Here is a 16,432-nt window from a genome sequence, read left to right on the forward strand (position 1 = left end):
CAGCCTCGCCAGGAGCATCAAGAATCCCGCCCACCGCCCGTTACTGAACCAGTGATGCCGGGCGGACCCGGACCCAGACCCGGACCCGGACCCGGATCCGGTGGGCACCTCGGACCTGGTCCCGGACCCGGACCCGGTGGGCACTGTGGGGGCTGGTCCCGGACCCGGACCCGGTGGGCACTGTCGGGGCTGGTCCCGGACCCGGACCCGGTGGGCAGTCGGACCTGGTCCCGGACCCGGACCCGGTGGGCACTGTGGGGGCTGGTGCGCACCCTCCTGGGGCTTCCTCCCCCAAGGCAATGCAAAGGCGCAGACGTCAGGTTAATAAACAGCTTTATTTGCTTTGACAGCATCGATTTTCTTACATTCTTAATTAAGTTGCCATTAAAGTGCGGGGGAAGTTCTTAATCATGATAACATTCGTTAAAAGAAATCAGAACTAGTATCAGGAACAGGGTGGCCGTGAAGAAAACGCTCCCCTGACCAGGCCCAGAACGGCAGCCCTGGCGCTGAACCGGGGTCAGCCCATCTGCCCAGATTCTCGCTCCCTCTCACCGTGGGGGACACCCACCGTGGGGGGACAGCAACGCTAAGGGTTTCTACAGAGAATACCCGCACGCCCAGCCTGCCCGCTCCTCTCGGCCATCTTGGGGTGTCTGCTGTGTGAGCGGACCCGATCTTAGAAGAAATGGAGGTCTGGTTCCCTTGACTGCCTTCTACCCCACCCCCCCTCACTAACAGAAACCCGCCAAGTCATTACAGTGAAAAAGGAAGTGGGTTCCCAATGACCCCAACACTACCCACGTCCAGTAAAAATAAGGATAATAAACACAAAGCCTGCGTAGTAAACGGGAGTTCTCAGCGTTCAATGCAAAAAAATAAAATAAAAAAAGAAATCTTAAGGCGAATACTGCTGACTCTGCCCGCGGCTGGCCAAGCCCGGGACTCTCAGACGTCGGGAGGCGCCCGGGCCCGGGCCCAGGGCGGCGGCTGGCCGGCCCCTGCCCTGCGAGCCAGCTCTGTGCCCCGCTGCCGAGGCTGCGGGCGCGCTGCTCGCCGGAGGGGATACACAAACACGCCCAAAGCTGTGTGTTCTTCTACATGTATGTACACAGCATGTATGTACACAGGCCGGCTACTCCTTCTTGGTGGAGACCACCAGCTCCACCTCGGGAAGCTGGATGCCGACCTTCGTCCCGCTGTCGTTGCTGGAAGAGGAGGACAGTCGGGACTTCTTAGAGGCCAAGGACACTCCGCTCCCCTGTAACTTGCCCGCCTCGTCATCACTGCCAGTCACCTCGTAATGACCTTTGCTCTTTGACCCTAATCCACCAAAGGTACCAAATTTCAGCTTCCCGTGTTTCCCTTTGACCTTTCCGCCTTCCAGCGACACGTCGCCGCCTTCGAACTCCAAAGTCCCGGTCGGGGTGGTCGGCGCCGAGAACTCTCTCTCGTCGCTGAAGGAGTTGGAGCGGTGCCGCGGCTTCTTGCTTTTGAACAAGGAGAACTTGGCTTTGGGCGACGACGCCTCGGCCTCGGCCTCTCCCTCCAGGGAGCCCAGGCTGGCCTTGGAGCTCTTCAGGTCCCCCTTGGACCCCGAGATGGAAGCTTCTGGCGAGCCGGCGGCACCACCTTTCCCCTTCTGTTTGGAGAAAGTGAACTTGGGCATTTTGATTTTGGACTTCTTAAGTTTGACGTCGGCCTCTTCCCACTCGCCCTCTCCGGCTCCAGCCTGGACGCCGGCCTCCCCTTTAGGGAAATTGATATCCACCCCCACTTCTCTGCCCACCAGCTCGCGGCCAGTGGTGAACTTGGGGATTTTCATCTTAGGGAATGTTACTTTTCCAGATCTGCTTTCCAAGTGACCTTGCGGCCCGGACACGCTCAGCCCAGGACCCTGGAGTCCGCTCTGGCCTCCTTTCCCTCCTCCTTCCGCCTTTGGTCCTGAGAAATGAAGTCCGCCCGCAAACGTGGGTGCACCCAGGTTGAGAGCAGAGACCTGGGGGCCTTTCCACTCGACCCCAGAACCTTTGGCGCCCAGATGCCCTTCCCCCAGGCTGATGTCCGGGGCGCTGACACCCCCTGAAACATCCACACCTCCTTGGATTTTCGGGCCCTTCAAGCTGACACCAAGATCGGACTCGGGAGACGCCATAGTGAACGAAGGTCCTTTCACGCTGATGTCGGGAGCGGCCCCGTGGACACCGATTCCCGAACCTTTCAGGCCGCCTTTGATTTCGGGGCCAGAGACCTGCCCCGTGGGGAGCCTCCCCTTCCCCCCCTGCAGCTCCAGCCCGCACGCGGGGGCCTTCACGCCAGGCATGTGGACGCTCCCTTCCCCTTTTCGTCCTTCCAAGCACAAGTCCACATCCGGGGCCGAGATTTGAGGCCCTTTCAAGGTGAGGCCTCCGAGGTTCACATCCACGCCTGGCCCCTTCAGTTCTCCAGTCACCTGGGGCCCCTTGACGTTCACGTCCAAGTCGGACCCCGGAGCGGAGATGCCAAACTGGGGCAGCTTCATTTGGGGAAGTCTGATGCCGCCTTCAGGTGCCTCCCAGCTGAGGTCAGGGGCACCCACTGATACTTTAGGGCCCTTGACGTCACCAGAGACAGCCAGGTCTCCCTTCACACTTGGTCCTTTCAAGTTCAGGTCGAGGTCAGGTCCAGAGACTTTTGGCATCGAGAGGTTCACTGAAGGCAAGTCTACCCTCGGCCCCTTCAGAGACACCTCCGGCCCTTCGAGCTGAACGTCCGGTGCACTCACGCCTCCTTCCAGCGAGGGCAGCTGGGCCTGGACCTCGGCTCCCCCGCCCTCCATTTTCACGCCGGGGACGCCGATCTTGGGCATGGAAAACTTGGGGAACTTGATTGTCGCTTCCGGACCTTGCAGATCTAGGTCCGGGCCTTCCAGGCCCACACTGGGGGCGTCGCCCTTGATCTTTGGTCCTTTCAAGCTAACGTTCACATCGGGGATGGAGACCTGAGGGGCAGAAATGCCGAAGGACGGCGCTTTGACGTGAGCATCGGGGCCTTCGAGGTGGATGTCAGGGGCGTCCACGTTTGCCTGCACCCTGGGGCCCTTCAGGTGGCCCTCGATTTGGGGCCCGGAGACATCCACGCCGGGCACCTTGATCGTGGGCGCCTTCAGCTTGACGTCAGGACCTTCCACGTTAAGCCCTGGCGAGGAAATGTCCAGGTCGCACGCCTGGATCTCGCCCTCCATTTTGGGGCTAGGGAGGGAGGCCTCCGCTCTAAATTTGGATGATTTAATGTCAAATTCCACATCGGGGAAGTACATCTTCCCAAACATGGGCTTCTTGGTCTTAGGGGATTTCACATCGACTTTCAGTGTGGCATCCGGCCCCGCCACGTTCACGTCTACATCGGGAGCCTTGAGACTGGCATCCATTTCGCCGCCAGGAACATTCAAATCAAACCCTTGTTTCTTGGTTTTAATTTTGGGGCCGCTCATGTGGATCTTGGGCATCTTAAACTTACTTTTCTTGCCCTTGCCGCCGACACTGATGTCAGGAGTCTCGACGCTGAGCTCTGCCTCAGGAACAGTCACCTCGGCCGACGGTGACTTGAAGTCAGCCTTGGGGCTTTTGGCCCCAAATCCAAACTTGGGTTTCTTAACTTTGGGAATTTTGACATCTGGCCCCTCAAGGTTAACATCTGGGCCCTCCATGTGTACATCTAAGGTTGGAGCTTCTAAGTCAACTTTAGGCCCCTTAAGGTCCAGTTCGCCGCCTTCTAATTTGGGACCAGAAATTCCAATTTTGGGTGCCTTGAGATGCAAATCAACATCAGGAACAGTGACTTTAGGGGCAGATATATCCAGGGATGGCATCTTCAAATGTGGGCCACTGAGTTTGGCATCAGGGCCCTCAAAATCCAGACCTGGACCTTTAAAGTCTACTTCTGGGCCTTTGAAAGAACCTTCCATCTTAGGAACAGACACATCAAAATCTCCTTTGACTTTGGGTCCCTTCAAATCTAGGTCAACATCAGGCATGGAGATTTTGGGAGCTTTGATATTGATCTCAGGCATCTTGAACTTGGGACCCTTCAGTTTTGCGTCTGGACCTTCAATATTCACATCCGGAACATCAATGTCCATCTTAGGTCCTGAGACATCAAAGTCAGCCCTGGGCAAGTTCACGTCTACTTCTGGGCCCTCTCCTTTGAAGCCTGGCATGCTGAACTTGGGCATTTTCACCTTGGGCATCTTCAGGTGCCAGTCGGGACCATGAACATCCACATCAGGGACATCGATGTCCACTTTGGGGCCTTTGATGTCCAATCCAGGGCCCTTGAGGTCACCTTCCACCTTAGGCAGGGAAACATCCACATCGCCCTTCATTTTGGGGCCCTTCAGGTTCAAGTCAAGGTCAGGCATGGAGATCTTAGGAGCTTTGATGTTCATCTCTGGCATCTTGAACTTGGGACCCTTCAGTTTTGCGTCTGGACCTTCAATATTCACATCTGGAACATCAATGTCCATCTTAGGTCCGGAGACATCAAAGTCAGCTTTGGGCAGGTTCACATCCACATCTGGGCCCTCTCCTTTGAAGCCAGGCATGCTGAACTTGGGCATTTTCACCTTGGGCATCTTTAGGTGCCAGTCGGGACCATGCACGTCCACATCAGGGACATCGATGTCCACTTTGGGGCCTTTGATGTCAAGTTCAGGGCCCCTGAGGTCACCTTCCACTTTGGGCAGAGAAACGTCCACATCGCCCTTTACTTTAGGACCCTTCAGATTCAGGTCGACTTCAGGCACGGAGATCTTGGGTGCTTTGAGATGCAGGTCAGGCATTTTGAATTTGGGGCCCTTCAGTTTCCCTTCTGGGCCATGAATGTCAATGTCAGGAGTGTCTATGTCCAGCTTAGGGCCTTTAATATCCACTTTGGGGCCTTTCAGATCACCTTCCAGTTTAGGAACGGAAAGGTCCAAATCTCCTTTTACTTTAGGTCCTTTCAAGTTCAAATCAATGTCACTCATGGAGATTTGTGGGGTTTTGAAATGCACATCCGGCATCTTAAACTTGGGGCCTTTGAGTTTACCTTCAGGACCTTCAATGTCCACCTCTGGTCCTTTCAGATCACCTTCCACCTTAGGCAGTGAAAGGTCCACATCGCCCTTCGCCTTTGGCCCTTTCAGGCTTAAGTCAAAGTCAGGCATGGAGATCTTGGGGGCTTTGATGTTCATCTCGGGCATCTTGAACTTGGGGCCCTTCAATTTTGCATCTGGACCTTCGATATTCAGATCTGGGGTAGCAATATCCACTTTGGGGCCAGAGATATCAATGTCAGCTTTAGGGAGGTTCACATCTACTTCAGGGCCCTCTCCTTTGAAGCCTGGCATGCTGAACTTGGGCATTTTCACCTTGGGCATCTTCAGGTGCCAGTCGGGACCATGAACATCCACATCTGGGACATCGATGTCCACTTTGGGGCCTTTGATGTCAATTCCAGGGCCCTTGAGGTCACCTTCCACCTTAGGCAGGGAAACATCCACATCACCCTTTACTTTGGGACCTTTCAGGTTCAAGTCAAGGTCAGGCATGGAGATCTTAGGAGCTTTGATGTTCATCTCAGGCATCTTGAATTTGGGGCCCTTCAGTTTTGCATCTGGACCTTCGATACTCACATCTGGAACATCAATGTCAGCTTTGGGCAGGTTCACATCCACATCTGGGCCCTCTCCTTTGAAGCCAGGCATGCTGAACTTGGGCATTTTCACCTTGGGCATCTTCAGGTGCCAGTCGGGACCATGCACATCCACATCAGGGACATCGATGTCCACTTTGGGGCCTTTGATGTCAAGTTCAGGGCCCTTGAGGTCACCTTCCACTTTGGGCAGAGAAACGTCCACATCGCCCTTTACTTTAGGACCCTTCAGATTCAGGTCGACCTCAGGCATGGAGATCTTGGGTGCTTTGAGATGCAGGTCAGGCATTTTGAACTTGGGGCCCTTCAGTTTCCCTTCTGGGCCATGAATGTCAATGTCAGGAGTGTCTATGTCCACCTTGGGTCCTGAGACATCAATGTCAGCTTTGGGCAGGTTCACATCCACTTCAGGGCCCTCTCCTTTGAAGCCTGGCATGCTGAACTTTGGCATTTTCACTTTGGGCATCTTCAGGTGCCAGTCTGGGCCTTGAACATCCACGTCTGGGACATCGATATCCACTTTGGGGCCTTTGATGTCAACTTCAGGGGCCTTTAAGTCACCTTCCACCTTAGGCAGAGAAACATCTACATCACCTTTCACCTTAGGACTTTTCAGATGCAAATCAAAGTCAGGCATGGAGATCTTGGGGGCCTTGATGTTCATCTCTGGCATCTTGAACTTGGGGCCCTTCAGTTTTGCATCCGGGCCTTCTAGATTGACATCTGGAATTTCAACATCTACTTTGGGTGCTGAGACATCAATATCAGCCTTGGGCAGGTTCACATCCACTTCAGGGCCCTCTCCTTTGAAGCCTGGCATGCTGATCTTGGGCATTTTTATCTTGGGCATCTTCAGGTGCCAGTCTGGGCCTTGAACATCCACATCTGGTGCATTAATGTCCACTTTGGGGCCCTTGATGTCAACTTCAGGGCCTTTCAGATCACCTTCCACCTTAGGCAGGGAAACGTCCACATCTCCTTTGACCTTAGGACCTTTCAGATGCAAATCAAAATCAGGCATGGAGATCTTGGGGGCCTTGATGTTCATCTCCGGCATTTTGAACTTCGGACCTTTCAACTTTCCCTCAGGCCCCTCAATATTAATGTCAGGGCCTTCAATGTCCACTTTGGGTGCTGAGACATCAATGTCAGCTTTGGGCAGGTTCACATCCACTTCCGGGCCCTCTCCTTTGAAGCCAGGCATGCTGAATTTTGGCATTTTCACCTTTGGCATCTTCAGATGCCAGTCTGGGCCATGGACGTCCACATCAGGGGCATTAATGTCCACTTTTGGACCCTTGATGTCAATCTCAGGGCCTTTCAGGTCCCCTTCAATCTTGGGAAGAGAAACGTCCATATCACCCTTCACCTTGGGGCCTTTCAGGTTTAAGTCAATGTCAGGCATGGAGATCTTGGGAGCCTTTAGGTGCATCTCTGGCATCTTGAATTTGGGGCCCTTCAATTTCCCCTCTGGGCCTTCAATGTTAATGTCAGGAGTGTCAATGTCCACTTTGGGGCCCTTGATGTCCACCTCAGGGCCCTTTAGGTCACCTTCCACTTTTGGCAAAGACACGTCTACATCACCCTTCATTTTGGGGCCCTTCAGGTTCAGATCAATGTCAGGCATGGAGATTTGGGGAGCTTTGATGTTCATCTCAGGCATCTTGAACTTGGGGCCCTTCAGTTTCGCATCTGGACCTTCGATACTCACATCGGGAACATCAATGTCGGCCTTGGGCAGGTTTATATCCACTTCTGGGCCCTCTGCTTTGAAGCCTGGCATGCTGAACTTGGGCATTTTCACCTTAGGCATCTTGAGGTGCCAGTCTGGGCCATGGACGTCTACATCGGGGGCATTAATATCCACTTTGGGCCCTTTGATATCAATCCCTGGACCTTTCAGATCTCCTTCCACTTTGGGCAGAGAAACATCCACATCACCTTTTACCTTGGGACCCTTCAGATTTAAATCAATGTCAGGCATGGAGATCTTGGGAGCTTTAATATTCATGTCAGGCATCTTGAGTTTGGGACCTTTGAAGCCTCCTTCTAGACCTTCCACACTGATTTCTGGGCCCTCAATGTCCATTTTGGGAGCCTCTATGTTGATATCTCCTTTCGGCAGATCCACAGACACATCTGGCCCTTCTGCTTTTAAGCCAGGCACACCAAACTTGGGCATTTTCATCTTGGGCATTTTCAAATTCCAGTCTGGACCATGAACATCCACATCAGGTGCATCAAGATGGGCTTCTGGTGCCTTAACATCCACTTGGGGTCCTTTAAAGTCACCTTCTAAATCAGGGCCTGCAACATTTAAGTCCCCTTTGACTTTAGGAGACTTAAGGTTTAACTCTACATCAGGCATAGAAACTTTAGGAGATGAGATGCTCAGGAAAGGCATTTTGAACTTGGATCCTTTTACTTTTCCTTGGACTTCAACATCAGGAGCATTGATGTCAACTTTTGGGCCTGTTACATCAATATCTGGCTTTTTAACTTTGACATCCACCTCAGGTGTCTGGACTTTGGAGCCGGAAAAATTAAATTTGGGAAGCTTAAAACGAGATTTCTTGGACTTGCCTTCAATATTGAGCTTAGGACCAGAAATGTCCACTTCTGGGCCCTTTACATCCAACTTGGGAGCTTTAATGTCACCTTCTAATTTGGGCCCAGAAATATCAACCTCTCCCTTAAGCTTTGAACCTTTCAAATTCAGGTCAATTTCTGGCATAGAGATCTTGGGCATGTTTACATGCATGTCAGGCATCTTCACTTTTGGACCTTTCAGTTTGCCTTCTGGACCATGAATGTCAACATCTGGAGCATCTAAATCTATCTTCGGGCCCTTGATGTCAAGAGTAGGCCCTTTCAAATCACCTTCTACATTTGGAAGTGAAACATCCACCTCTCCTTTCATTTTAGGGCCTTTAAGATTAAGGTCCAATTCTGGCATTGATATCTTAGGAGCTTTGATGTTCATCTCTGGCATCTTGAACTTGGGGCCCTTCAGTTTTGCATCTGGACCTTCGATATTCACATCTGGAACATCAATGTCCACCTTGGGTCCTGAGACATCAAAGTCAGCTTTGGGCAGGTTCACATCCACTTCTGGGCCCTCTCCTTTGAAGCCAGGCATGCTGAACTTGGGCATTTTCACTTTGGGCATCTTCAGGTGCCAATCAGGACCATGAACATCCACATCTGGGACGTCAATGTCCACTTTAGGGCCTTTAATATCCACTTCAGGAACTTTAATCTCACCTTCCACTTTTGGTAAAGACACGTCCACATCACCCTTCACTTTGGGGCCTTTCAGGTTAAGATCAATGTCAGGCATGGAGATCTTGGGGGCTTTGATGTTCATCTCTGGCATCTTGAACTTGGGGCCCTTCAGTTTTGCATCCGGGCCTTCTAGATTGACATCAGGACCTTCAATGTCCACCTTGGGTCCAGAGACACTGATGTCAGCCTTGGGCAGGTTCACATCCACTTCAGGGCCCTCTCCTTTGAAGCCAGGCATGCTGAACTTGGGCATTTTCACCTTGGGCATCTTCAGGTGCCAGTCTGGGCCGTGAACATCCACATCTGGGACATCGATATCCACTTTGGGGCCCTTGATGTCAACTTCAGGGCCTTCAACTTTAGGCAGAGAAACGTCCACATCACCCTTTACTTTGGGACCTTTCAAATGCATATCAAAGTCTGGCATGGAGATCTTGGGGGCCTTGATGTTCATCTCAGGCATCTTAAACTTGGGACCCTTCAGCTTTCCTTCTGGTCCTTCAATGTTAACATCAGGGCCCTCAATGTCTACCTTGGGTCCAGTTACATCAATGTCAGTCTTGGGCAGGTTCACATCCACTTCAGGGCCCTCTCCTTTGAAGCCTGGCATGCTGAACTTGGGCATTTTCATCTTGGGCATTTTCAAGTGCCAGTCTGGGCCATGAACGTCCACATCTGGAACATCAATGTCCACTTTGGGGCCTTTGAGGTCAACTTCAGGACCTTTCAGATCTCCCTCTACCTTAGGACCTGTGACATCCATATCCCCTTTTATTTTTGGTCCTGTTAGATTAAGATCAATATCTGGCATGGATATCTTCGGTGTCTTAAAATGCATATCAGGCATCTTAAATTTTGGACTTTTCCACTTTCCTTCAGGTCCTTCGATATTCACATCAGGACATTCAAGGTCCACTTTGGGTGCTGAGACATCGATGTCGGCTTTGGGCAGGTTCACATCCACTTCAGGGCCCTCTCCTTTGAAGCCTGGCATGCTGAACTTGGGCATTTTCACTTTGGGCATCTTCAGGTGCCAGTCTGGGCCTTGAACATCCACATCTGGTGCATCAATGTCCACTTTGGGGCCCTTGATGTCAACTTCAGGGCCTTCAACTTTAGGCAGAGAAACGTCCACATCACCCTTTACTTTGGGACCTTTCATATGCAAATCAAAATCAGGCATGGAGATCTTGGGGGCATGAAAGTGCATTTCCGGCATCTTGAACTTAGGGCCCTTGAGTTTTCCTTCTGGGCCCTCAATGTTCACATCTGGGGCTTCAATGTCAACCTTGGGTCCAGAGATGTCAATGTCAGCCTTGGGCAGGTTCACATCCACTTCTGGGCCCTCTGCTTTGAAGCCAGGCATGCTGAACTTGGGCATTTTCATCTTGGGCATCTTCAGGTGCCAGTCTGGGCCTTGAACATCCACATCTGGGGCATCAATGTCCACTTTGGGGCCCTTGAGGTCACCTTCCACCTTAGGCAGGGAAATGTCTACGTCTCCTTTGACCTTAGGGCCTTTCAAATGTAAATCTACATCAGGCATGGAAATCTTTGGGGTTTTTATGTTCATCTCTGGCATCTTAAATTTAGGTCCCTTGATTTTTCCCTCTGGACCCTCAATGCTCACATCTGGGGCTTCAATGTCAACTTTGGGTCCTGAGACATCAATGTCAGCCTTGGGAAGATTCACATCCACTTCTGGGCCCTCTGCTTTGAAGCCTGGCATGCTGAACTTGGGCATTTTCATCTTGGGCATCTTCAGGTGCCAGTCTGGGCCATGAACTTCAGGAGCACTTATGTCTACTTTGGGGCCCTTGACGTTCACATCTGGTACTTTAATTTTACCTTCTACTTCAGGCACAGACACATCGACATCCCCCTTGATTTTCGGTCCTTTCAGATTTAGGTCCACATCAGGCATAGATATATTTGGGGCTTTGAAATGCATGTCAGGCATCTTGAATTTGGGGCCTTTCAATTTGCCCTCTGGTCCCTCAATGTCTATATCTGGCCCACTGATGTCACCTTTGAGGTCGCCTTCCAACTTGGGAACATCTACATCCACCTCTCCCTTGATCTTGGGGCTTTTTAAGTGTAGATTAATGTCTGGCATGGAGATTTTAGGAGCTTTAAAATGCATGTCTGGCATCTTGAATTTAGGACTTTTCCATTTGCCATCTGGGCCTTCCACAGCTACATCTGGCATGTCAACATCCAATTTGGGGCCCTTAACATCCAATTCTGGACCCTTTAACTCTCCTTCCATCTTTGGGGCTGAAACATCAAAGTCTCCTTTCATTTTAGGCCCCTTTAAGTTGAAGTCAACATCAGGCATGGAGATCTTGGGGGCATGGAAGTGCATTTCAGGCATCTTGAACTTAGGGCCTTTCAGTTTTCCTTCTGGGCCCTCAAGGCTCACATCTGGGGCTTCAATGTCAACCTTGGGTCCGGAGATGTCAATATCAGCCTTGGGCAGGTTCACATCCACATCTGGGCCCTCTCCTTTGAAGCCAGGCATGCTGAACTTTGGCATTTTCATCTTTGGCATCTTCAGGTGCCAGTCCGGTCCATGCACATCCACATCTGGGACATCAACGTCCACTTTGGGTCCTTTGATGTCAACATCTGGCACTTTCATTTCACCTTCTATCTTGGGCACAGACACATCCACATCCCCTTTGACCTTGGGGCTTTTCAAGTGTAAGTCCACATCAGGCATGGAGATCTTGGGGGCCTTGAAGTGCATGTCAGGCATCTTAAACTTGTGCCCTTTCAACTTTGCATCTGGACATTCGAGATCAACATCAGGCACTTCCACATCCACGCTGGGACCCTTCAAATCTCCCTCCAATTTCGGCACAGACACATCGACATCCCCTTTGACTTTGGGGCTTTTCAAGTGTAAGTCCACATCAGGCATGGAGATCTTGGGGGCCTTGAAGTGCATGTCAGGCATCTTAAACTTGTGCCCTTTCAACTTTGCATCAGGACATTCGAGATCAACATCAGGCACTTCCACATTTACGCTGGGACCCTTCAAATCTCCCTCCAATTTCGGCACAGACACATCGACATCCCCTTTGACTTTGGGGCCTTTCAAGTGTAAGTCCACATCAGGCATGGAGATCTTGGGAGTCTTGAAGTGCATGTCAGGCATCTTAAACTTGTGGCCCTTCAGCTTCCCTTCTGGTACCTCAAGGCTCACATCTGGGCCTTCAATGTCAACCTTGGGTCCGGAGATGTCAATGTCAGCCTTGGGCAGGTTCACATCCACATCTGGGCCCTCTCCTTTGAAGCCTGGCATGCTGAACTTGGGCATTTTCACTTTGGGCATCTTCAGGTGCCAGTCCGGTCCATGCACATCCACATCTGGGACATCAACGTCCACTTTGGGTCCTTTGATGTCAACATCTGGCACTTTCATTTCACCTTCTATCTTGGGCAAAGAGACATCCACATCCCCTTTGACCTTGGGGCTTTTCAAGTGTAAGTCCACATCAGGCATGGAGATCTTGGGGGCTTTGAAGTGCATGTCAGGCATCTTAAACTTGTGTCCTTTCAACTTTGCATCTGGACATTCGAGATCAACATCAGGCACTTCCACATCCACGCTGGGACCCTTCAAATCTCCCTCCAATTTCGGCACAGACACATCGACATCCCCTTTGACTTTGGGGCCTTTCAAGTGTAAGTCCACATCAGGCATGGAGATCTTGGGGGCCTTGAAGTGCATGTCAGGCATCTTAAACTTGTGCCCTTTCAACTTTGCATCAGGACATTCAATATCAATATCTCCAACATCCACATCCACCTTAGGAGCTTTCACATCTATTTCAGGAACTTTCAAGTCTCCTTCCACTTTAGGAAGGGAAACATCAACATCGGTTTTCAGTTTAGGAGCTTTCAGATTAAGTCCAACATCAGGCATAGAAATTTTGTGTGTCTGTATATTCATGCTTGGCATCTTGAACTTGGGACCCTTTAGTTTCCCCTCTGGACCTTCAAGAGTCACATCTGGAGCATTAATGTCCATCTTGGGTCCAGAGACATTAATGTCGGCTTTGGGCAGGTTCACATCCACTTCAGGGCCCTCTCCTTTGAAGCCTGGCATGCTGAACTTGGGCATTTTCACCTTGGGCATCTTCAGGTGCCAGTCTGGGCCATGAACTCCCATGTCTGGTGCGTTAATGTCTACTTTGGGACCTTTAATGTTGACATCAGGAGTTTGTATCTCTCCTTCTACTTTTGGGACAGTCACGTCATAATCTGCTTTCACTTTAGGACCTTTCAAATGCAAACCAACATCTGGTATTGGTATCTTCTGAGGCTTTATATTCATTTCTGGCATCTTAAATTTAGGACCTTTTAGTTTTGCATCTGGGCCTTCAATGTTCACATCTGGGACTTCAACATCCACCTTGGGTCCTGAGACATCAAAGTCAGCCTTGGGTAAGTTCACATCCACTTCTGGGCCTTCTCCTTTAAAACCTGGCATGCTGAACTTGGGCATTTTCACCTTGGGCATCTTCAGGTGCCAGTCTGGGCCATGAATATCCACATCTGGAGCACTGATGTCAGCTTTGGGCCCTTTAAGGTTGACATCTGGCACTTGTACTTCACCTTCTACATCAGGCAAAGACACATCCGCATCTCCTTTCAGTTTTGGTCCCTTAAGATTCAAGTTCACATCAGGCATGGAGATCTTGGGAGTCTTGAAGTGCATGTCAGGCATCTTAAACTTTGGACCCTTCAGCTTCCCTTCTGGTCCCTCAAGGCTCACATCTGGAGCTTCAATGTCAACCTTGGGTCCGGAGATGTCAATGTCAGCCTTGGGCAGGTTCACATCCACATCTGGGCCCTCTCCTTTGAAGCCAGGCATGCTGAACTTTGGCATTTTCATCTTGGGCATCTTCAGGTGCCAGTCTGGGCCATGCACATCCACATCTGGGACATCAACGTCCACTTTGGGTCCTTTGATGTCAACATCTGGCACTTTCATTTCACCTTCTATCTTGGGCACAGACACATCCACATCCCCTTTGACCTTGGGGCCTTTCAAGTGTAAGTCCACATCAGGCATGGAGATCTTGGGGGCCTTGAAATGCATATCAGGCATCTTGAACTTGGGGCCCTTCAGCTTCCCTTCTGGTCCCTCAAGGCTCACATCTGGAGCTTCAATGTCAACCTTGGGTCCGGCAATGTCAATGTCAGCCTTGGGCAGGTTCACATCCACTTCTGGGCCCTCTGCTTTGAAACTAGGCATGCTGAACTTGGGCATTTTCATCTTGGGCATTTTCAGGCTCCAGTCTCCACCTTGTACTTCCACATCTGGTGCTTTAATGTCTACGCTGGGCCCTTTGAGGTCCACGTCTGGAACTGTCATCTCACCTTCTATTTTTGGTGCGGACAGCTCTAGATTTCCTTTCATTTTGGGTCCTTTAAGATTGAGGTCAACATCTGGCAGAGTCATCTTAGGAGCTTTGAAGTGCATCTCAGGCATCTTAAACTTGGGGCCTTTCAACTTCCCTTCAGGTCCCTCAAGGCTCAGATCTGGAGCACTGACATCTACCTTGGGTGCAGAAAGGTCTACATCAGCCTTGGGCAGGTTCACATCCAATTCTGGACCCTCTCCTTTGAGGCTGGGCATGGTAAATTTGGGCATTTTCATCTTGGGCATCTTCAGGTTCCAATCAGGACCATGAACTTCAACATCTGGGGCACTGACATCTACTTTTGGCCCTTTCAGGTCACCTTCCAGCTTTGGCACCGTAACATCATATTCTCCCTTTACCTTGGGCCCTTTCATATGCAAGTCCACCTCAGGCATGGAGATCTTGGGGGCCTTGATGTTCATCTCAGGCATCTTAAACTTGGGACCCTTCAGCTTTCCTTCAGGTCCTTCAATATCCACATCTGGAATGTCAACACCCATCTTGGGTCCTGAGATGCCAATGTCAGCTTTAGGCAGGTTCACCCCCATTTCTGGGCCCTCTGCTTTGAAGCCAGGCACGCTGAACTTGGGCATTTTCATTTGGGGCATCTTCAAGTTCCAGTCTGGGCCTTGAACGTCCACATCTGGAACATCAATGTCCACTCTGGCACTTTTAAGTTCAACATCAGGAACTTTCATCTCACCTTCAGCCTTTGGCACCGTAACATCGTATTCCCCTTTTACACTAGGGCCTTTCAAGTGTAAGTCCACATCAGGCATGGAGATCTTCGGGGCTTTGATATTCATCTCAGGCATCTTAAATTTGGGTCCTTTCAATTTTCCTTCTGGTCCCTCAATCCTCACATCCGGAGCGCTCACATCTACCTTGGGCCCAGAAATGTCCACATCAGGCTTGGGCAGGTTCACATCCACTTCTGGGCCCTCTGCTCTGAACCCTGGCACACTGAACTTGGGCATTTTCATCTTGGGCATCTTCAGATGCCATTCTGGGCCGTGAACATCCACGTCGGGGGCACTGATGTCCACCTGGGGGCCTTTCAGTTCCCCTTCAAGTTTAGGTGCCGATACATCGTACCCTCCTTTCACCGTGGGGCCTTTCACGTGCAGATCTACGTCAGGCATGGAGACCTTTGGTGTCTTGACGCTCACTTCAGGCAGCTTAACATCAGGGCCTTTCAGTCTGCCCCCCAGGCCTCCTATGCTGACATCGGGAGCTTCCACGTTGACCTTGGGCCCCGTAACACTGACATCTCCTTTGGGTAGATTTACGTCTACATCTGAGCCTTCCCCTTTGACTCCTGGAGTGCTGAACTTGGGCATTTTCATCTTGGGCATTTTCAGGTTCCATTCTGGGCCATGAAGTTCCACATCTGGGGCACCGACATCCACTCTGGGGCCTTTGACATCAACTTCGGGGACTTTGACTTTCCCTTCGACTTTGGGGAGCGTGACGTCCACACCCCCTTTCCCTTTAGGTGCAGCCACATTTAAGTCTACATCTGCCATGGAGATGCTGCAGGTTCCCGTTTTCCCAGAAGGACCGCTCAGCTTGGGTCCTGCCAGGGTCCCCTCTAGGCTGGGTGACTCTATGTCCACTTTGGAGCCTTTAACTGCCACTTGAGGGCCTTTGACGTCGCCTTGCATTCCCGGAGCGGAAACCTTAACATCTCCTCTCAGTTTGGAGGACCCGAGGGTCAGATCCACATCCTGCATGGAGATTTTAGGTTTCTGAATAATCATTTCAGGAGTCTTGACTTTAGTACCCTTCAGCTTCCCTTCCAGCCCCCCAGGAGCAACCTCGGGCAGGCTGACGCCCCCCGAGACCCCAGGAAGAGTCGTGTCACCTGTGGGCAGTGTCACATCAATCCCAGTTCCCTCTCCCTTAGAGCCTGACACAGAGAATTTGGGAGCTTTCATCCTGGGCATGTTGAGTTTGCCTCCAGGCCCATGAATATCAACATCAGGGCCTTGACCTTCCACCTGGGGGCCGGTGATGGTGCCCTTGATTTTGGGAGCAGA

At 51.2% G+C, this 16,432-nt stretch overlaps 1 protein-coding gene across 3 annotated transcripts in view; it reads right to left on the reverse strand.

The window, feature by feature from the left end:
* Window positions 1-316: 316 nt before the first annotated feature.
* The window catches only part of AHNAK (AHNAK nucleoprotein), a 29,565-nt gene continuing 13,449 nt past the window's right edge, over window positions 317-16,432 (reverse strand). For 2 of the 3 annotated variants that reach the window (XM_079787651.1, XM_079787652.1), the window contains exon 6: window positions 317-16,120. In XM_079787651.1, the coding sequence (XP_079643777.1) occupies window positions 1,136-16,120 (14,985 nt within the window). In that variant the 3' untranslated portion in view covers window positions 317-1,135. The remainder of the gene's footprint in view (window positions 16,121-16,432) is intronic. The other variant, XM_079787653.1, reaches the window with a different exon arrangement.

The sequence above is a fragment of the Cnephaeus nilssonii genome (assembly GCF_951640355.1).
Source record: "Cnephaeus nilssonii genome assembly, chromosome: 13".
NCBI classification, from domain to species: domain Eukaryota; kingdom Metazoa; phylum Chordata; class Mammalia; order Chiroptera; family Vespertilionidae; genus Cnephaeus; species Cnephaeus nilssonii.